The 22,504-nt window shown below is 32.5% G+C and overlaps 2 protein-coding genes across 6 annotated transcripts; one reads left to right on the plus strand and one right to left on the minus strand.

The window, feature by feature from the left end:
• Positions 1-2,119: 2,119 nt before the first annotated feature.
• Positions 2,120-5,768, plus strand: LOC18054551. Its single transcript, XM_006451937.2, has 6 exons — positions 2,120-2,373; positions 2,867-2,934; positions 3,057-3,086; positions 3,204-4,218; positions 4,428-4,685; positions 5,308-5,768. The coding sequence occupies exons 1-6, from the start codon at positions 2,335-2,337 to the stop codon at positions 5,374-5,376; spliced, it is 1,479 nt and encodes a 492-aa protein (XP_006452000.2). The 5' UTR covers positions 2,120-2,334; the 3' UTR covers positions 5,377-5,768.
• A 216-nt stretch (positions 5,769-5,984) lies between these two features.
• On the minus strand, positions 5,985-14,375 carry LOC18054315 (double-strand break repair protein MRE11). 5 transcript variants are annotated; one of them, XM_024178112.1, is made up of 23 exons: positions 14,241-14,375; positions 14,001-14,044; positions 13,706-13,851; positions 13,307-13,464; positions 12,734-12,824; positions 12,235-12,354; positions 12,081-12,149; positions 11,904-11,995; positions 11,697-11,799; positions 11,500-11,607; positions 11,340-11,402; positions 11,200-11,271; positions 10,997-11,074; positions 10,092-10,154; positions 9,951-10,011; positions 9,495-9,577; positions 9,025-9,138; positions 8,767-8,844; positions 8,274-8,345; positions 7,918-8,192; positions 7,543-7,663; positions 6,988-7,179; positions 5,985-6,299 (listed from the first exon to the last, which is right to left on the minus strand). In XM_024178112.1, the coding sequence occupies exons 3-23, from the start codon at positions 13,781-13,783 to the stop codon at positions 6,267-6,269; spliced, it is 2,124 nt and encodes a 707-aa protein (XP_024033880.1). In that variant the 5' UTR covers positions 13,784-13,851; positions 14,001-14,044; positions 14,241-14,375; the 3' UTR covers positions 5,985-6,266. The 5 variants fall into 5 exon arrangements, with proteins under 5 accessions (XP_024033880.1, XP_006452001.1, XP_024033879.1 ...); XM_006451938.2 differs by having other exon boundaries at positions 13,706-13,841; positions 14,241-14,333; XM_024178111.1 differs by lacking the exons at positions 14,001-14,044; positions 14,241-14,375 and having other exon boundaries at positions 7,558-7,663; positions 13,706-13,861.
• Positions 14,376-22,504: the final 8,129 nt, after the last annotated feature.

Here is a 22,504-nt window from a genome sequence, read left to right on the forward strand (position 1 = left end):
TTTATATATATATAGTCTTTCTTTGACGCGAATGTCAGTATAAACTTTCGTATGGATACCTATTTTATGGTTTCGCAAACTATTTTACCGTGTAATATATTTTGGGATCACAAAAATACTTATCCCTATAAAAATTCATTTGAAGATGAGCGTAAAGGACACATGATTCTCAATTATCTCGCCAAGAATTGTAATGTATAATGAGATGGTCACATCATTTGCATGCATACATGGTGACATGAACTTCAATAACATCTACCTAGAAGATATATTCAGGAGCCACCAACTTTTATCTATTTCCTACAGACAGAAGCAATCTGAACTCTGCTCAGTCCATTACTATTTACAACTGCTATGGAAAGGCACTTGCCTTTTGCAATCAAACTAAACTCCAAATAAAATACTTAAAAGAACATTAAAAAGATACCGAAAAGTATGAAGCAAATGTGTTAAAATCGCATGCTGCTGTCACAATAACAACAGCCATCTTCTGAACAATGAACACGACTGCTCACCGTACTCACCTAATTGTCTAAAATCTAGAATGAGCTGTGCAACATTCAATCAACAGCAAGCCATATCAATAAAGCTAATTCTCAAAAGCGTAAATTATGAACTTTAGAGGTGTAAACTTTAAGTTCCATAATATTATAGCTTACTTTCGAAGGGCTAAGATTTTGTCACGATCTTAATTTTTCCTAAGCTAAATTTATATGAGTGATTGATAGTTAACAAATAGAAATATAAGAGAAAGTAAGTTCTAATTATATAACTATTACTAAATATTAAAGGCTTTTTATAATATGCATTATGAAGTATAAATTGAAAATCTTCACTTAGTGGTTTTTAAATTACCATTATCATTATTATCATTATTGTTGTTGTTGTTGTTGTTGTTGCTGATCATTTAAATTTGAATCTAATGGAAATAATACTATTAATTAGACTGATTTTTATATTTTTATCTAAACAAGTAGTGTATTGACATGCCAATTTGCGCATAAAATTTATATAAAATTTTGTATTCCTATTATTATTGGACTAAAAGTTGATTTTAACTTTGTCCTTTTATACTTGCTAGATAAACTAAAAAAAATAGTATGAATCCTTAATATAACTTTATCCATTTTAAAGCAATTAATCCATTGAATTAAGTAAAATTTTCACCAAACAAAAGAGCAACAATTTTTTGCCTGAAAGGTAAATTAAACAAAAGTAAAACTAAAATTTGGCATATGTAATTTCATTAGAAGGGCATATTCGGAATTATAGGAAAGACTCTCTCAGCTAAGCCAGCGAGCTCCCTTTAGTTACGGACCTGTTATTCATGTTAATAAACAACCGGGTAATTTTTAAAAACCTTCCCTGAGATTTGAGGCTGTTGCAAGTAGATGGTGAAAATCATTTTATTTGTAAAAGGCCCCCTACCGTCAGTTAAAATTTTCATTGACTAACTGTTGATTTTGAAAAGACAATATTACCCCCAATATTTACAATTCTAAATATTTACAATTTCATAAGTAATTAAAACAATTATTTTCACCATGATCAAGTTATTGATATTTCCTTAAAATCTTAAAAAAATAAAATTACAAATCTTAAAATAATTTTTTTTAAGTTTGTAATAAAATTACAAATCTTAATTATTTGATATAAAAATGTAATTTTTTAAAGTTTGTAATAAAATTACAAATCTTAATTATTTGATATAAAAATATAATTTTTTTTAAGTTTGTAATTTTATTTTTTTTAAGATTTTAAGAAAATTTTAACTGACGTAAACTATTATTGGGGGTAATATTATTTTTTTAAAATCAACAGTTAGTCAATGAAAATTTTAACTGATGGTAGGGGATCTTTTACAAATAAAATAATTTTTACCATCTACTTATAACAGCCTCAAATCTTAGAGAAGGTTTTTAAAAATTACCCATAAACAACCCATCTGTGACAATATCCCCTTTGCCAAAGTTTTTGAACTTTCTAACGGTCGAATTTATTTGGCTCCACACGTGTCCCGTCATGATAAAGCCTCATGATGTCTCCCATTCTCCAGTCTTTACAATGCTAATCGATCTCAGCCGTCCGATTAGTAGACTTGTACGACATGACAAAAGGTTGTCAACAATCCAATGGATACCTCGTTTCTCCCAAATTTCAACATAGAAATTAAAGAAGTCCAGGAGCCAAGAACTAGATGTGAAAACTGAAAAATGGTTTTTCTAGAGCCTTGTCAATCCTCAACCAATATCAAAGACACAATCTCTCTTTATTTTATCTAATTTTTGGAAGCCAAAAAAAGGAAAAAAGCCTTTCTTTAGGAATCTTTCAAAAATGGTCCTCATGAAGGGGAAAGATCACTGGGCTTTTCTGGTAATACCTTTTTCTTGATCTTATTTTTGTAGTTTATAATCTTTTTCTGAGTTATAGTGTGATGGGTTCTTAAGTTTTCCTTTTAATATATATTTTTTTATTAACGAAAATTTCTGTTGTATTTTAAAAATAAAAATTGTGGGGTTCTTGGTTGGTGACATTCAGTTCAAGAGATTGATCATTACGAACCTCTGGGCAGAGAAACTGCCCTTTTCATCTCTAAATTGATTTGGCTATGTTTGGATGCTGAGAAATTTAAGGGAAAGAAAGAAAGAAAGAAATTGGTCTTTCGAATCTTTGGGTTTCATCATTTGCTCACTTGAAGAATTAGAACAAATTTGTGTATAGTCAATTTTAATATTATCTGTTTTTTATAATTCTTACCTTGCTTTTATTTCGCTATGATAATCAGGATTATCTTGCTTTCGGACACGATTCATTGTTTTTGTTGTTATTATTATTATTTTTAAATAATTTACTAATTAACATGTAGGACGAGATTGAAGCACCTATGTGGGTTGATCTTACCCTAGAAGACGCTACGTATAATAGCCAAGACGTGTGAGTTTCTTTATGAATCATTGCAATTTGATAAAACTATGTTTTCTTCTTTTGAGAAGTTTTATATTGAAATTTAGTTTCAATATTATTGACCGTGCAATGCAAATTTTGTTACATTGCAGAGATGATGAGTGGTTCCACTCTAGCCACCTGTAAGCACATTGTTTCCAAACTCAGTTACTTTTGCTGCTTGACCATACTAGCTTTGGGTTTCATGTTGCTGATGTTACAGAACTCGTGCATCATAACTAAATATATGCAATTTCCAGGTTCCACCAATGTTCTTCTCGCCAGTGGAAAGCTGCATTTTGTTGTTCTGGTGAAGGGAGTTGTGAATCGAACTTTGAGTTATTGGGACCATCTTCACCAAAGCTTCCATCCTCTGTGTCTAGATCCAGAGGCAAAGACTATGACAGCAAGAAATGGCAAGGGGAGAATGGTGATGTTTCATTAAATAAGAAACATTTAGTGGAGGTTTTAAGAGATAAATCTAGAGCTGATGTTGGAACAGTGAAAAAGATAAAATCTAATGCAGGCTTTGTGAAGCCCAAGTCAACGAGTGCAGATTCAAAATCTCGTGAGGAAATAAAACCCAAGTTGAGCATCATAAATTCAAAAGGAACTTTTAGTTCCAAAAACAGTTCAGTTTCTGAGGGGAGTTCCACTCAAAATGGTAAAGGAAACTCTTTGAAACCTATATTTAGCAGCAGGGGTTTAGAAAGTAGTTCTAGCTCTGCAGTTGATAAGGAAAATGAAAGCAATGCACTTAGCACAGTTACATCTGAGAGTAGTTTGCGAGGATGGCAAAACACCATTGAGGTGTCAAGTAGAGCGTTTGGTCATTCCAGAATGCTTTTATCTGCAGTTAGGATTACTCTTAGGAAAAGTTGTGTTACAAGACAAGCATCAAGGGCGGAAACTAATAATGATACGAAGCAGTCAATGGTTGGAATTAATATTGATAGAAGGGAGTCAAGGATGGATATTAATGTTGATAGGAGGGAATCAAGAGATCGAAAATCTTCTTCCAGCAAGTCCAGTGTGGGGTCATCTTCAGTACCCAGTGATGTTAACAGGTCAGCATTCATATCAACAAGAAAGAAAGAAAAGACCCCTGACAGCAGAAATGTAGCAAGGATGACTGTAGCACCAAGTAACCAAGTGAATATCTCTAATGAGTCCAAGGTATCCATAGTTCAAAAGAACAAAGGAAACTTCAACTCTAGAAGGAAAAATATGAGTATGATCACAAAATCAACTTACAAGGAAACTGCAAAGCTAAATGTAAGAATATGTATCTAATGGGGATAGCCAAGTTCATTATTCTTTATACACAAGCCAACTAATTTATTTGTGCAGTATTTAACAATAGTTGGTTAATTCTATAATATCCTGATTGTTGAGAATAAGTTTATAACTTTTCATAGATGCATATGTTGGCTACATAAACCCTATGAGCATAATAATCATCTAAAGTTGTGCAAATTTTGCAGGTACATTCTCACACTCTTGGTGCCAAATCTTCACAGCCACTTAGAGAGAAACAGAACTCTGTTATTGATGCAACTAAAAAGAGAGGAAAAAAGGGATCTAGTGGTGCTGCGGGGAAAGAGAATACCATGCAGAAAATGTCTAACAATCAGAAATGCAGTGGCAGAGAGAATACTGCTGGAGGTGTTATCAGGGCTCAGAATAGGAAACAACAGAATATACCACAGAGAGGAGTGACAAGGGTATTGGCGGGTCAACAGGTACAGATCTTAACTGTTGATTATATATTTTAGATCTTCTCACTCATGAGTTTCCCTTGAGTTATTTTAACTTAATTTTTACTTCTTTGAGTTCTAAGTCAAACACTATATCCTGAAAGTTTGAAGTGCAGACGTGCAGTACTGAATTTTGTTCATTACAAAATCTAAATGATTGGGAATATTAGGAAAAGAGAGAATTGTCAATAAACTGCTGTTGATGGATTGGAAATTCTATAAGTGATTGTAATTGTTTCTTTCTTTCCTTTTTAGATAGCAATGTGAAATAAATGTAAACAATTTATTTTCTTCTCTTTTTTTAAAGTAGGATGTGATATCTTGAAAAGGTAGATTTTCTTATTTGAATAAAATATTGAAAACCTTCTTAAGATTTTCGTAACCTTAAGATTTGCTTTTGTGTAACCTTCACACACAAACACACTTACACACTATTTTTTATTATGTTTCGGGAGATATTCTATGTCCATACAAAGGTTGAATGCAATTTTCATCGGTGATATTAGCATATATTGAAATAGATTTATGTGATAAACTTTTGAAGTAGCTTGTTCTGAATTCTGATATTGCATCAAATCTAAATTGTGGTGCATTAATTTATGAGCAGGGAAAAATCTGTGATCGAAGTAAAGGAAAAACATTGGTTTGTGTGGATCAGAGTGTCCACCTAAGATGAGGAAGCACAGCAACAAAATATGTCTGTAAATAGAATGTAATCTCTTTTTTGACACGGAGTGATTCGGAAGTTTAAGTATGCCCACATTTTCCCTTTTTCATGTGGCAGAAACTGGTTCTTTTTTCATCATTTTCCTAACTTGCAAGTTAGGCACATCTAACTTTTTTTTTCCTTCATTTTTCTTCTCTTAGGGTCAACTAGATAGGCTTAGATTGTTTTGATATAGTTCGAAATCAAGCTTGCTGCCTTAAAGCATAATTTTAGATTGTTTTAAATTAGTTTGATCTCAAGCGTGGTGTTATAAGCATAATTTAGAAATTTACCAGGTTTAGTTACATCCCAAGTTTGGTCATAAGCCGTCCTTTTGTCTTCAAATCTCATGATTTCTTATAAGAACGTCACTCACATATGATGTAGTTTTGCTTTTTCGTTTTCCATATTACGTTTCCAAGACCAGCAACATGCGTGCATCCAAGTTATCAATAATAACCCTTTGCACATCAATCTTTAGATGTACTGCAGGGTTCGGTTCAAGAGGTCTCATAAATCAACAATGTAATCTACTATGCGAGTAGAGCATGATTCTTGATTTAAAATGTGAGGTGCCTTCATCAAACGTTCATTCATTTCAAATTAAGGGGGTCAGTCTAGGATTGGATAAAGCACTATGCATATATCTTCATTGCAAAAATGGCATTTGTGAACAACAATACAACTTTTACGCCCTACTTATTGCTCATTTTCATAGTTCTTCTGTGTTCCTTGTTCAATATACAGATGATCATATTGTTTTTAACGGGAAAACCAACCGAAATGGCTCCTTGGTAAGGCGAGACGAAAACAGGACGTGATGCAGGGTTTGCGCAAGGGCAAGTAAACTTGACTGCTACCTATCTTCTTAAGGCACCATAATTTCTCGTTACCTACAAAATGGGAACAACTTTGTTGGGTAGAGCTACAAAAAGACGGATAAGCAGTAAAAATTTTCTAAACTAAAAAGAAAGGCGAGTTTTAGAATATGAGTCCTCGGTCCTGTAAATCATATAAAACCAAACCCAAAATTTGCCCGTGATGTGTGTTGCTATGTCAGAACAGGCGCTTGGAAACTAAAAAGTGGACAAGCACAGGTCATTGTCAAATCTATAATGGGTGAGATATGGAGGCAACACTTCAATCATCCTTAGATCTCTAACCACCCGAGAGCCAATGATAAGATGCATGACAAATCGCGATAAAAGAATGAAAATATGAAAGAGGACAAAGACCTATCCCTTAGTGTGGATGGTACATCAGTATTATGCCTTCAAAGTAAACTGCTCTTTTAATTCATTTCAAAATGTACGTTTGCATTTCTGAAGTCACAATATTAATTAATGACAGTGAATCATTTTCACTAGGTTGTTAGAAAGAATAGGACCGCGGTCTAAGTTCATAGCACTCTTTCTTTATAATTATATGTTTCTTGAAGTTGAAAGAAGTGATGAAGAATGACTTTTAAGAATGATGAGAGCAGTACCTCAAGAAGACATTTAAAAAATGAAAAAACCGAATTAAATTCCCAGGGAAAAATGACTATTTGGATAAAATAAAAGTTGGGGAAAAGATACCAACCCGAGTTTGAGGCTTGTTATATCTGTTTGTAGCATCTTCTTCGTCATCGTCGTCGTCATCTCTGTTCATTAGCAATCTTTGAAGAGAAGAGTTATCTGATTTCCTTCCCCGCTTAGAGGGTGTTGCACCTCTACCTTTTCCCCTTGGCACGGGTCTTTTACTTCCTTTACTGAGAAGGCTTGCATCATCCTCCTTCAAAAGATTAACAAATTGGTTTCAATCCAAAAAATTAATACATTTAGATGTGATTAAGTTTCCAATGTATACATAAAATGTCAGCAAGGGCAAGGGAAAGCAAAACAAAAGAAAATAAACTGCAAAGTTAGGAGATGAGTAGTGTTACTAACATCAAAGTCAATAAATATACATGCCTTAATGGTTACCAAAAATTAAAGTATTAAAAAAGTTATTGAATAGGTAATGAGTTGTATAAGCAATGTATTCTGAGCATTCATCAGGTCTTGTGTGATTGTAACTTCAGATTGAGAGAAGAAAACAATAAAACGAAAAAAAATAAACCAATGCACCAATTTAAATAATCAAGAAAGTTCATACCGAACTGTCATCAACCTCATTTACTTCATACTTCTCCGCTTCTTCACTAGAGGCAGAAGCTATGTTATCTTCCTCATCAACAAGACTTTGGACTGCTGCTTTTGCAGCAACTGATGCTGATCTGCAGAAAATTACAGGAGTTAGTCAGTGATGCAGACATAAACACACATAAAGGAGTATGCTTTATTACCAGGTTCGCTTTGGTTTCATTCAAAGAAACTCCCTCATTATGAACTTAGTAAGTATATTGTACTTTACAGGGTAAAAAAAATAAAAAACAAAAGTAAATATATTGTAAGCACTTATTGCTTTGTATACAACTTTCATTGTTCCTGAGGACAAGATCAATGAATTGTAATCAGGACCAAAATTAACCTCTGAGATTGACGGAACCCAAGACTTGCATCAAGAGTTGTCTGCTTCAAGTTATTAGCCCCTCTGCCTCTACCTCTTCCTCTACCTCTTCCCCTTCCTCTTGTAGAAGTTTTACTTTTATCAGATTCCAAAGCACCACGAGATGACCTGGAAGCTGCTGATGACCATTTCCGACCTCTAGTGGCAGACTTTGTGTCAGATATCTGTGTAGTGTCTTCATCATCGCTGAAGGAAATAGCAGTTCCAACTCCGGCAGCAGTTTTACTCCTTATATCCTACACAAAATAGAAAACATGATTTTACACAACATATGAAAATCGCTAACTCTCTGAGAGGGAAACTAAAGTTAAAGTTACCTCAAAAGATGCTGCATTGGATGTAGACTGTGGGGCATCCTTGGAGTGATTAGATCTTTCCTTAAGACGTTCCTGCAAAGGATATATCATCAGCAACGTATGCTATCAATAAATGGCAAGGAAGGCAGAGGTTCCATCTTCCATATATCCCCATTTGATTGCCAAATATATTACGCTTGCATAATCAGAATAGAGGAAATTTAAAAAACAGGTGGTTATATGGCAGATTTTATTCATATTATGAGGCAGATCCTCACTGACATAATCCTAGGAGAACACATTGGGGAAAAAAAAAATGCACATAATAGCAATCGGCACCGTCCCAAGATGCCTAATAGGTAGCAACTTAAAAGCATGCATGCCCAATGTTATGTTATGGGTGAAGATAAAGTACTAGAGCTACATTTTGACAACATTAAACATCACTAGCTTTGTAATTCATGGTAACCAGCTTATTGAAGAAAAAGGTATTCAAAGAAAAAAGAATTCTTGCCTCCAAGCTCTCCCCAACTTTAAGAATTATATCTTCCTCTTCGAATTTTGCAGTGTCAGAATCCTTGGCAATTTTATGCTGCAGAAGCAAAATGGAAGTTAAACAAGAGTAAGCCATCGTGAGAAAAAGAAATGCACATCCACATACGATAACATCCTTAAAAGAAAATAAAATCATATAAATGCAGTGAACCTAAAATCAATCTAGATCTTATGCGATATTCTTGCTGCAGTTCAGAAGATAATATGAAGTACTTACACGTGTTTCTTGAAGATTGTATTGCACACAAGAATAAAAGGCCAATCTGTCATCCTTGTTGACAAAATTGTGCAATGCAACATCCAAATCATTCACTGGAATAATCTCCATTTTCTGCAATGCAGAATTTAAAACAGGGAGCCAGGATTAAAAGAAGATTTAATTCAACCCCCCCCCCCCCCCCAACCCAAAAAAAAAAGAAATTACATGTGGATACCTGAATTTAGTGACAGAACTTCTAACCACACTTATGAAACTAAAAATCGCACCTTAAAGGACACTTTGATTTAGTTAATATCCTAAAGAAAAATATTGACATTGTCGGTAAAAATCTTCAATGAAGATTCCTGATGATCTTATGATATATATATCGTATAGCACTACGTATAAAAGTTTAAAAAAATGAAAAGTTCCAATTGAGACAATATATATCATACTTATCAAGGCAGTGGAAAATAATCGTGAAGTACCAGATTGTTTTCAGCAACTAAAGCCTCAATGTTTTGCTGATTTAGTTCTTCTGGGCGAAGCCTTTCAAAATCATCAATTTTAGCTACAATGCAACAGAAAAACTATATTCATCAGCTTCTAATTTCAATATCATATAATCATAGACAATAATTAAAATCAGGAAAAAAGAAAACATTGAATTGAGCACATGCATATTTCAGTGAAAAAGATAAAGACATAACATCTTATTATTAAAGAGCAAAAGCAGGCATGTGACATATGAGAAACACTACATCCCAATGTCAAAGTGATCTCTTATCAATAAAAATTTTAGTTACCCAATAATGACCCAAAAAATGGAATTAACAGTTAAAGAAGTGATGAAAGTAAAACAATATATGTAGAACAACATCACTATCTTATACACAGAACCCTCCACTCCAAGAAGAGTACTAGCATTGAACAGCTTAACTTACCTTCAGCTTTACTCTTTTTAGAACTCTTGGAGAATATTAGAATGTCTTGTGGATTTGCAACCTGCATTTTTATCACCAGAAAGTATACTACGATAATTATGCAGTTACTGCTGATCAAAGATGAGTAATAGCAGGAGATACCTTTCCCACATATTTCTGCCCAAATCTTTGAGGATTTATTGTCATGAACCCCGAGTAATCCACCTGCCAAAATCAATCAGACAAGTTAAATGAACTCTCTACTGGAGGAGGGGCAATTTTGCTTCCTGAGTATCTGGTGAAGGAGAGGTTAAGCGAAGGAAAAAAAATGTTAATACCCTAATGGCATGTTTGGTTTGAAGAAATGAAAGGAGAGAAGAGGAGAGGAAAGAAGGAGAGGCAAAAGAATAAGGGGAAGAGAGATGAATTACATGTCAAACCAAACAATGAAATTGAGATTGACCCTCTTTTTCTCTCATTTTCTTCCCCCCTCTCTCCTTTCCATTCCTCTCTTCACCTTTCCTCTCATTTCGTCCAACCAAATATGGGCTTAGAAGCCATTATGCTTCCTGAAATATATATAGAAGACACCATGAACCTTAAGGAAAATGTCAAGATGGATAAGAGGTCCTAAAAGAAAAAAATTAAAAGAGATCTGAATAGCATTTCAGGAAGACAATCTTAAAACTGCCAACGGATATAAGATAACAAAGTCAGCTAAGATAGTTCAGCCCGTGGGCAAAGACCGACAAATAAAATAGCATGTAAGACATGTCTCATTCAAGCCATTATTGCCATCAATAGAGAGGCAGCACTGCCAAAAGGTTCAAGGAAAATATGGCTACAAATAAAACTCAAAACATACCTATCCCAGAAGTTGATATGGTTCGTTACAATAATATAAGTTGAAGAATTTGAAATGACCTAAATACGTTGTAGAAACACATGAGACTGGCAACAACATATAATAGGAAGACCTAGTCAAGAGGTTTAAAGTAGGAGCAGGATTCTCATAACTAAAATCACCTTCCATGGTGGTATCATTGTTAGATCTAGGCAGAAATCACCTTAATTCGCACTAATGGAAGCTTGAGCTCCGATCTGTTAACTGTCTTTTTGCTAGATCTCTCTATCAGATTTCTGACCTGAAAAAGAACGAAGTTATTATTATAGAGTTGACAGATACAAAATCACTGAACTGTCATGAAGATTACCATCATAAATAAATAAAGAAGACATCATAAACCCATAAAGTCCAAACAACCCATACCACTTTGTCCAAATGTTCAAGAATTGAGTTTTGATCATCAGGATCTATGTCAGCTTCATCCTTTAATATGATCTGCATCAAGAACATTAAATAAGCCACACAAAATTTCCCAAAAGACAAAGGAAAATTACACAATTCACCTCTGTATACTCAAATGGCCTCACGGAAGTCAAAGGTATCTTGGTTGGACGATACTGATTTTCCTATATAGCAATGCAACAGCATCAACAAAGGGAAAACGAAAGGAAGGGTGATTCAGTTTGTTAAAAAGAAAAATTAAAGGTTTCTCCCTGTAAAAACCTTAATTTCTAAGAGAAGAACATGCTTCGGCTTTGATTCCCCTTCAATCAGTGACGTTGCCACTGAAGAACCTGGCTGCGTGAGATGAAATCCCATCCCTGGTACTTCCTTTATGAATTCAAAATCCACTTCCAATTTAGTCGGATGCTACATAAAATATTATTGTGAAGCTAAGAAATGTACAGTGTTAAAGGAACCTGTGGGTCAATTAGACATTCATGTTCATGCCCCCAAACAACAAAGTCAAGGAACCTTGGTAAAAAGTGCTCATTTATCGCATTTTTGGAATTTGTCTTCACTCTGCAGGCAAAAATAGCATGCCAAAATTCCAAATATGAATAATGGCATTTCGTGTTTTACAGTATAAACTTTAATTTCCAAAGGTTCTTGCACAGACACACAACCTGTTCTGATGCAGTACCAGAATGTTGAACCAGTCTGACACTTGACACTCTTCTTGAGCTTCAGGCCGCATCCATTGTACAGCATGTGGTGTCTTGAGAAATCAATGATAAATATTAAATCAGATAAATAAGAATCTAAGTTAAACAACTGTGCAGTAAATGGACAACAAAGAGTACCTGAAACATTCTATTAAGACGCTCATCCCTAATGTTCCCAAGACCGTAGAGAGCTACAGCTGTTGAACCCTGCAATATATGAGAAATGAACAACGCTAAAAAGACGGTCCTTATTATCTATATGTTTGATTCTCTTAAATTTTTATCAGCGCACCTTCCTGATAAGAATAGGGTAGACAGTGATCTCACCAACACCCGAACCCCCAAGAACCATTTTCCCAAAATAGTTCACAAGATTGCATGCTGAAAGAATATCAACAGCGGAAAGGTTGTCCTGTCACCATTGACTACAGGTAAGAAAAGTTTCACAGAGAAAATAACACGCGATAATATCCTCTACCCCTAACAAATGGAAAAGGTATTGTAATTAAAATGTGTATTTGTTTTGCAATTGATAGCCAGCCAGTTTATTCTCAGTTATGTCATTTGATACTCATTAAAATAATAATGGTTCCATCATGCTCAAAAATTGTCTTGCTGCGAAGGCTATATCCTACTGCCACCAAAGACTATACCAGTAGTTCATTTTCCTAAGTAGCACAAGCATTAAGATGGCATTCAAGTTTCATGATTGTCTGAGCAAATGATGTATAAAGCACATGTCAAACGATTTTAAAAATGAAAAATATAGCATGCCAAGGTAAAGTCCATACCACTCCAGCAGGATCATCATGGTTTCCATGAATACTGAATACTGGCAAGCCAACATTGAAATGAGGATCTTCATAATTTACATGACCAAATCTGTCAAGAATAGCATGTACCACGAACTGAATAATATTTTCCAATATACATATGATTTTGTAATAAGTAGATGCATACGCGTACATGTGAGTGTTCGTCTCTCAGTCCATGAATAGACATGATGCAACTATAATAAGCTTAATTATATGGCTTTGTAAGCAAAGAAAAATTTTAATACCAAAATATTTAAAGGAAAACTCAGGCTAATTAACCAATTTAACATAGATGGAAGAAGAAAAACATACAAACTCAGAATTAGAATATTATCCCAAGGTAGATAGTTTTATAAATAACCTCAAATTATTAGCACAATCAAAATTCAAGTTTATTGATCAAGTCATGAGTAAGTACACCAGGAAATACACTCAGAATACCTCTGTTCTCTGTCTCTCTGTGTGTGTGAGTGGACAGAGAGAGAGAGAAGCCAGAATTAAAGATCTAATATAAACGGTAGTAAGCTTAAATGCACAATAGGTCATTACTTATTTTGAAAATTTACAGCCTGGTCGCTAACAACTTGAAACTGCACTGGTCGATCATTTAGGCAATGGCGACGAAGAATCTCAATGGCCTTCACTAGTGTTGACCTAGATGGCTTGTTCTCGTGAAAAAGATCACCACCAAGGAGTACAAAGTCCACCTGTGCCAGACAGAAGTAGGTTTCTAGTGAAGTTTGAACATTTAGTGAGACCAAAAACAAAAGCTAAAAAACAAATACCCTTTCTCTGAGCTCTCCAATACAGAATAATGTTAAATTGGAAATGAAAGAACATTAAATGAAGACAGATGTATGAAAAAATGCTACAAATATCAATAGTGACAAACTGGAAAGCATATATGCAACACTAGAAAAACAACCATGGGAAATAATTGATTATCACCTCTTTTTGCTCGGCTATTGAGCATATCTCCTCAAAAGCTTCGAACGAATCATGACGCCGTATTTCATCCTTCTCCATGTAACCCAGATGGCAATCCGTAGCAACAAGTATACGGACTGTATTGGCAATATCCTCCCTGCAAATTCCTTTAATCATAAATTACAAGCACATATTTTTGCCAATCAACTACTTAGCTTAACTTAAACAAAACACCTGATCGTTCTTCATCTTTTCCTTTTACGCTAATTAACATAAAAAAAAAATTAATAGTAAGGACAACATTTCTTTGTTTTACCTGGGCTGTTGTCCCATACTGACAAACTCTGCACCAATTCAAACCTAAAAGAATTCACATGTTAATTAAATCCATTAATAAATTATACTAGAAAAATGATTGTTCAGCAAAAAATAAAAAACTTCGACTTTATAATTAAAGCAGAAATTTTAAAAAGTCTAAAGCTGAAAAATGTTAAACCCTAGCCTGCAAGAGTAACTAAGTTTCATATGCGTTTCCAGTGCAAACAGAGTGCGGTACCTTGTTGTTTCGATTGGACAAAACGCTGCGTTTTGATAGTGAAAAGTAGAAGCTGAGTTGTGAATGAGTGTTGATTGTTGGGGAAGAGATGGACTTTGGTGGCGGGGAATTTTGAAGTACGAGCTCAGCAGATAAAAATGGGGAACATTCATTGACCGGATTTTTCATTTGTGCCCCTAAACTGTTGGTTATTTGTGTCCCTACCATGTGTCATTTTACAATAATTGTCTTGAGTCCCTTAAATTCTTTTTCCCAATTTGTTTGAGAAATTTATTAGTATTTCAATTTATACTCTTTTATCAATTTAATATTTTATCACGTTGATAAACTATATAATTAAATATATAAAAATTGGGAAAATGCATTTTAAGAAATTTCATCTAAAGTGATGGAAATTGGTTAAATAAATAACTTCTTGAAATAAGTAACTTCTTGAAATATGAAATTTCTAATCTAATGATTAAACGACACAAATGTATAACGGAATCTCTTCAAATTATGCCATGATTGTTTGCGTCATCTCTATTATCTCGTATAATATTTAGTTTTTGTTCCCAAATGTAATTTTTTCTAATTTCTTTTTTTGAAATTTTTCAAACGAATTTTGATTCGTTATTAGCTCAGCACTTCTATGAAAAATTTCATTCCCTATAACAAAAGTAATAATATAGCCACAAACTCTTGTATAAATTTATTTTGTACAAACTGATATGACGTTAATTTATTGATTGAATTAAATATCTCTTGGCCCACATAATTTATTTCTATTATTTTATATTTTTATTTAACCAATGAATTAATGTCACATCAGTTTATACAAGATAAATTTACACAAAAATTTGTAACTGTATCATCACTCTAATAATATATAACAAAATGATGAGTAAAGAAATAAAATGGGCCGTAATTATGGACATCGGATGATGTATTCACGTCGGTGCTCTTAGTAAACGATGGGCCATTGGGCAACAATTTTGAGACAAAACAACCCAGGGAATTTTTATATGGGCTTCACAACAAGGCTGGGCTGATAATAGAATAATAAATGAGTCCTCCTTCTCTCTTATGTAACACCATATTTAAATGAAATTTAAAGAAAAAAAAAGATATTATTTTCTTATACATTTCATTTTATGCCAAAATAACCCTTCATACTATTTTTTTCATCTTCTTGATTTATTATATTTGCTAGTTACAATAAGCATAAACTTCATGAGCCGTGCTTTTGGCAAGTCTCAAATTATCTTATGTTTCTATAGCTCGTTATGTTTGTGACTGAATTATGTCACAAATCTTTCTTGCAAGGATGCACGATATATAATCTGTTGTACTCTTAAGCATTGGTCAATTGACATCTTCTCTTTCTTCTTTTAACTTTTGTTATTTTTAAAAAGTAAATGGGTGGATAAAGCACAAATCAACATTTTAAACTGTTTATCTCCTTCAAGATTCAAATCCGAGTGATCCATTAAATAAAATTATTTAAAAACTATTCGGCCAAACTCCTAGAGCATAATCTTCTCTTTTTAATAATCATTAATAGACATCTTTTATTTTATTTTATTTATGAGAATATGCTCAATTCTAAAATAGCATGATGGTCTTCTTTGTGCAATCTTTTATTCTATGTCGACCAAATTTTCTTTCGCACGTACGTTTGTTTGAGCCCTTAAAAAAAAATTTCTTTTTCTTTTTTATCGTAATGATTTTGACTGAAGTCATAAATTATTGGCACTGAAACTGTTTTTAAGATTTGAAAGAGTAGATTGAGATTCTTTTAGTTGGGATGTCATAGTAAGAAAATTATTGCTTTTGCACTGATGAATTTGCTTTAGTTATGGCCTATTAAGCAAAAATTAAAAAGGTAGAGGATTAACCTACTTATATAAACAATGATTCTTTTGAGTAGAAGATCATTTTTCCCCCTTTGCCTTTATGATGGTTGTTCATCAATTTTTGGCACATTAAAGTCCTATTTGGTACCGTAATTAGTTATGCTATAGTTTTTAAATTACAGTACTAAAATACTTAATAAACATTTAATGGTGCAATTTAGATTGATGGTGCAGTTTAGAAGATAAATTGATTTTGTCTCAAACTTGCATGATAAAATACCTATAAATCTTTACTATTTTTTATCAAAATTTTTATTTTAAAATTCATATCTACCACATACTATTAAATTTTATTATATATATATATATATATACACATACATAATAACTGTAACTTTTAAGTCACAACACTTTGAAATCAATTATTTCTTTTGACTTAATACTAATCACCAAAAGGCACCCTTCTTTCTTGTTTACTTGTTTTTCTACTTATTTATTTATTTGTTTTTGATTCATCATTCATGTCATGAGCATCTTGTATTTGTAATATGCAAGAGTACTTTGTCCCAAAAATAAAAATGAATAACTTGCAGCGATTCACCATAACAAGATACAAGTTTTTCAAGCGATTTTGCTATTATAGCATGGCCGAGATTGCGTATAAATAAAAAAGAAAATTTGCCTCCGCTACCACAAGAAAGGATCCAACCCCCACTCAATAATCTTTGAAAAAATATAATATAAACCAAAAAAAAAATTGAAACCCCAAGAGGCACGTGGGAAGGGAAACTAGTGGCAAATTAAATGTGACCCCACTTGATGGGAGCCCAAAACCAAAACATTCGACATTATTAGTGGTTTGACGATTGACTTACCCATGCAATTGCCATATTCATGCAAAAAAATAAATTACTGGCTACCGGCCTATGTAATGTGGCTATGTTAGATAACACGTTGATTGATGGTTGATTGTCGCTGTCTTGGTATCCAATGCCCAAAAAAGGGGGGAAAAAAGAAATTACTCACTGTAAAAATTTTGTTTTTCAGTAATTCTTTTACTAGGATGGCTCTCCAAAAACTTAGAGCTATCTCCAAACAAACTTTTTAAATTTTACTTTTTAAATATCAATTTGTTTACTAATGTGACAAATAAGTGGATGAAAAAATACATTCCTCTCCAAAAGACTTATCAAATAAGAATAAGTTAATATTATTTTAATCAAATCTTTCTCGCTATCAACAGGGGCGGACCCAAGATTTATTATTATCCCAAGCTAAATTTTAAAATTTATATTTTGAAGCAAACATAAAAATTTATAAATAGAAAGAAGTATATTAAATAAGGGGAACACTAAGAATTCTATCCTCATAAATATGTACTATAAACAAAAATAATTATAAACGAGTAGAAAATAAAATACAATTTAAATATCAAAACACTATTTTTCAGTTATAGAATCTGACATTGCAACCTATAATAACTTGTAATTATATAAGGATTAAGAAATTAATTAAGAATTCTAAACTACAGTATATTAATATATGTAATTACAATCAATTAAAAATTACAAGTAAAACTTTTATGTTTGAAATCAAGTACTAACTTATCCGGTTTAATAAATTAAACAATTAAAATTTATTCATCCATTTAAATTATAAAAGTATTATTAGTTAAAATTTTTAATAATAAACTAAATTCAATTCACAAAAAACTACTCAGATGTAGTTGTTTCTTTATTAGGTGTTGTAACTCTTTTTAAAGAACTAGATGTTGATAATCCTTCTATCAATAGCTCCTTAAAATATTCAAATTTTATTTTTTAACTTGTCCTCCTAATTAATGGAACTAAAAAATAAAGTCTGAAAATTCATATAAAAAATTTATGAAAATGTTGATAATTATTACTATATGTTGTTTTTATAAGTATTTTTAATACCATTGAGATGTTATATTACATTGACAACTTTTTTTTAATTAGTAGTTTTTTAAAATAAATTAAAGCAGTAATAAAATTTTAGTTCCCTAATATTTACAATCTATTCAATAAATATATAATTTAATCATTTTATAAAATAAGTCACTAATTTCAATTGAAAAGAATATAATTGAATTAGGGACACATTTGAAAATAAAATAAAAACTTTATTGTTATATGAAATTGATGAAAACATAAGGGTAATTGAGTTAGAGACATATTTAAATATAAAATAAAAACTCTATTGTTATACTAAATTGAAGAAATCATAAGGTTAATGAATTAGGGACATATATGAAACAAAATAAAAATTCTATTATTTTACTAAATTAATAAAAACATAAGGGATATAAACGATTTTTTCTAGACAATCCCGGTCTAGCCCACGCATAGATCCGCCTCTGACTATCAAATTGAATTGTTGTTATATTTTTGAAAGTAAACATAAATAATAATTATTGCAGTCTTATCTTTTCAATACATAATAATAAAATATTAATAGAAGAGGAAGAAACTCACTCGACAATATTGAAGAGTGAGAAATAAATCTTATTTGAAAAATCTAAATTAACGCGTCTTTTGGAGTGTTTAATATTAATATAACTCTTCAAATAAAAAGTAGAATTTTATTTGAAAAGTCTTTTGGAGATGCTCTAAGTATTAGCATCTCCTAATTAATTATTTTTGTTTGTTATCAACTACTATTTCTATTTCTTGCCTCTTTTGAGAAATTATTTTTTGATAGTGGCGCATAAGAGAATAAAAGATTTTTTTATGGTTAATTTTGAGCCAATGATCGAAGGATGTGTGTTGATGATGAGAAAGATATGTGAAGGAAACATCAACCAGGTAGCATCACTGGGCTCTAGGTGGCTCCCTAGGCTCCGTAAATAATCTTGAGGAAGGAACGCGATTCAAGAACTACGAGTAAGATACAAAAAAACAAAAAAAAAAACAAAAGACCAAAGCGAACAACACTAAGGCCTACGTAGGATACCCTATGATTTACCATTTTCCAAGGTCAATCTTCCTTAGTCCACCATTAAGACCCCAAAGGTTTGATAGGATCTTTAATAAGAATCCGACAATATTTTTAGTAAGAATCGCCCGACACAAAAGAAAGCTCATGAGTCATTAATAGGCGTCACCACCTTAGAAGGAGGGACTCATAGACGAAGGGACCTTAGGTTGTGACTCAAGCTTATCCGACGCTCTCCAGTCGCTATCAAACGGAACAGTAGTCCTTAAATGATAAATAGATGTGTGACTTTAGGAAGTTTAGGAGGCTCTGACTCTTAGACAGACTAGAACATACCATATAGAGAGGCCTACACTGTTCTTAGTTAAAAAAAGATCCTTTAATGAGAATTTACCACGTGTCGCACGAGAGAAATTCAAAAGACTTTAAATATTTGAACTTTAACTTAAAATTACGCAAATGCCCCTATATAAGGAGAGCCATAGCCAACCAGGTCCTACCATGTGTCTTAAAGGACTAAGGATGTTTTTAGCTGCCTAACTATGTAAACCAAGCTTGATGCTAATAATGGGCTTCTTAAAGGATTCATCTATCTGCTTTCTTTTCCTTATTTATTCTCTCCAAACCATAGGTCGTTTACATGTACCACTTCTCTAAAAACTCTTCATCTTTTCCATTCCTAGAGATCTCACAACTCAACACCACACACTATACAAGTTCCTATCTCCACTACTCTTCTCTCCACTAAGAGATTATCTTCCTCACTTTTTATATTAGTCTCATCTTTTTAAGAGGCTATCACTACTTCTAAGCTTCTCTATGGTTGTAACAATATAATCAGTATCCTACTATCCTCCACATACAAGGATATTCCTCAAGAGTACGTTTGTGGACAAACATAGATCTCCCTCAAAGAGTTTAAGAAAAAGAAGCACTAGGAAGGCTTTTTACTGTTCTTTATCATTTTTTCATGTAAAAAACCCTTCGTGATATCATAGTTTACATAGTGGATAGGTTGTTGAGACTCTCTCCATACTCATTAACCGAACCATGTAAATCTTTTGTGTCTTTTACATTTACATTTACATATACGTTGTGCTCTCTCAAGAGCATCTTTAGAGCTCTCGAAGATCCCATAAAGATGTCATAAGCCTTTTACGGCTCCCTAGGCTCCTTGAGTCCCATAAAGTTCCCTAAAGTTCCTCTAGACAAAACTTCTTAACTGATTTGAGGCAGCACTTCACTGTCCCCATATCAAAAGAATCTTTAATGTTCTTTAGCCCACAACATTAAGATGAACAAAAAATGAACGAAACAAGAATACTTAAGGTACATAATTTTTTCAAGGGAGAAAAATATTTTAGTCCCTTTTACTTTTACAACTTAAGTCCTAATAGATTTTTAGAGCCCTATTTCAAGCACACTATTGAACGATATCATAAAAGTGACATGTTCGCTTACAAATGGATTATTAGAGGATTATGCAAATTTAAACTAGTCAAACTATTTGTTAAATATAAATAATCCTTCGTAGTATTTTTGTGTTACTGAACAATAATGATGCAATGAGATATTAAAAAATCTATCAAGCACTAAAGTGATTATAAGGAAATTTAGATTTAGTTTATAGATGTAGGTCAATTTTTACCCTTAATTGATTAAATTAATTAATTTAAATACAAATAATAAAAATTATGGAAAACAAAGCATGTAGAGATTTTTATGTAGTTCGATTTGCAATCCTACATCCATGAGGCCGCGCCTAGATATTAAGTAATTCACTAAGTATGAGCAGATTACAATCTATTGGATTCTTATATAATATCAAACTTCCTTTTACTTTCGCCACCACCTCAATTTTGAATTTACATAGTGAGCATCACTTTTCTTCTTGTCTGCAACCTTTATATAAAATCCCTTCACGTTATTTAACAATAGACCGAGATGAATATAAGACATAGTCACTAAATCTCCATGAATAGATGTGGCATGTACTGTTCATAGTACTATTCACCCAACACTATTCATGACAATATTCATCTGCACTAAAATTCTATTTCTCTACTTGCAATGACTATTCGCCCAACACTATTCATGATGTTGTTCATTCACACTAAAACTCTATTTCTCTGCTTGTAGTGAACTATCTTCAATGCATATAATACATTCATATTCATAGAGAAGGGTTATAGGAGTTTAACAAGTCATAATAGAGTCCATATTCCTTTTTAATTATGATAATATTCCTTTTTAGTTATGATTACATTCTTTTCTAATTCAAATTTGCTCCCAAGATAACATTCTTTGTGCCTATTTGGTATGACTTATTTAATGATCATAAGTGCTTATTTAATCTCATAAGCTCTTCATAATTTTTGTTGTTATTTGGTTATTTTTCTAATAAAGCCTCTACTAATAAAAACTCAAATTTTCGACTTTTAAGAGTAGAAGTTGAAATTTTTTTTAAATGTTAAAATATCTAAAATATCATTTGTTTATTTGACAATCTTATTTTATTCTTTTCATAACATAACTTTAAAAAATTTGCTTATTAAAGTAATTTCATAAATTTTTAATAAAAGCTCTTATTGATAACTAAACAACTAAATTTTTTTTTAGTAAAAGCTATATTTATAAAAACTCTACTAATAAAAACACTACTTAAATAAGCTCCACTTGAAAAATTGTACTAAACGGAGCCTTTGTATTCCAAGTAATCTCTCCCTAAAATAAAATACTGAAATCCTAATTTTAAGAAAATAAATAAATTAAAAAATCTCCTAATTAATGTATACTCCAATTTGGGAATTACAAAGCAATAAGGATACAAAACCAAAATTGTTACAAGGTGCACAAGACTTTAGGTCTTAACAATGATTAAAAAAGAATAAAAAATTCTGAGAGGGACTAAAACGTCAATTATTAAATTAAGATAATTTGACGTTCAAGTTGATCGGATCAAATTTTGATACGAAAATTAAGCCATACCTAAACGACAGATGATCAACCTGGTTGATTTAAACGTTGACGGTTAACGAGAATTTCATTTGTGTCATCACCACATGCATCAATCGAAATGAAATAATATCTATCATAAGAAAGATTGGTGTAGGGATAAGAATCCGAATGGGATACGTCTTCTTTTATGCATGACCTAGCGTGGTACGGAGAAAATTGACAATGCTCTTTGGCAGGTCTTGGAAGAAGAGAAGCTGCATCCAAATTTTTGAAAGCGAAACCCTACAATTGTGGCCAAAAACATTAGCCAAGAGCTGCCAAAGAAACTCCAACTTGGCCTTTTTTGCGTGGTCCAAAAAGTCTTTCCAACTCGTGATCTCAAATCCGTAATACTACTCGATACACAACAAGAATTTTATGTCTTATACGATTAGCTAGGCTTCAGTTTGAACGAGCAAAAATACAATGAACAAGCTGCTGGTATCGACAGAGGGACAAAAGTTAATTAGCCTGAGT

The sequence above is a fragment of the Citrus clementina genome, unplaced genomic scaffold (genome assembly GCF_000493195.1).
Source record: "Citrus clementina cultivar Clemenules unplaced genomic scaffold, Citrus_clementina_v1.0 scaffold_1, whole genome shotgun sequence".
Lineage (NCBI taxonomy): Eukaryota > Viridiplantae > Streptophyta > Magnoliopsida > Sapindales > Rutaceae > Citrus > Citrus x clementina.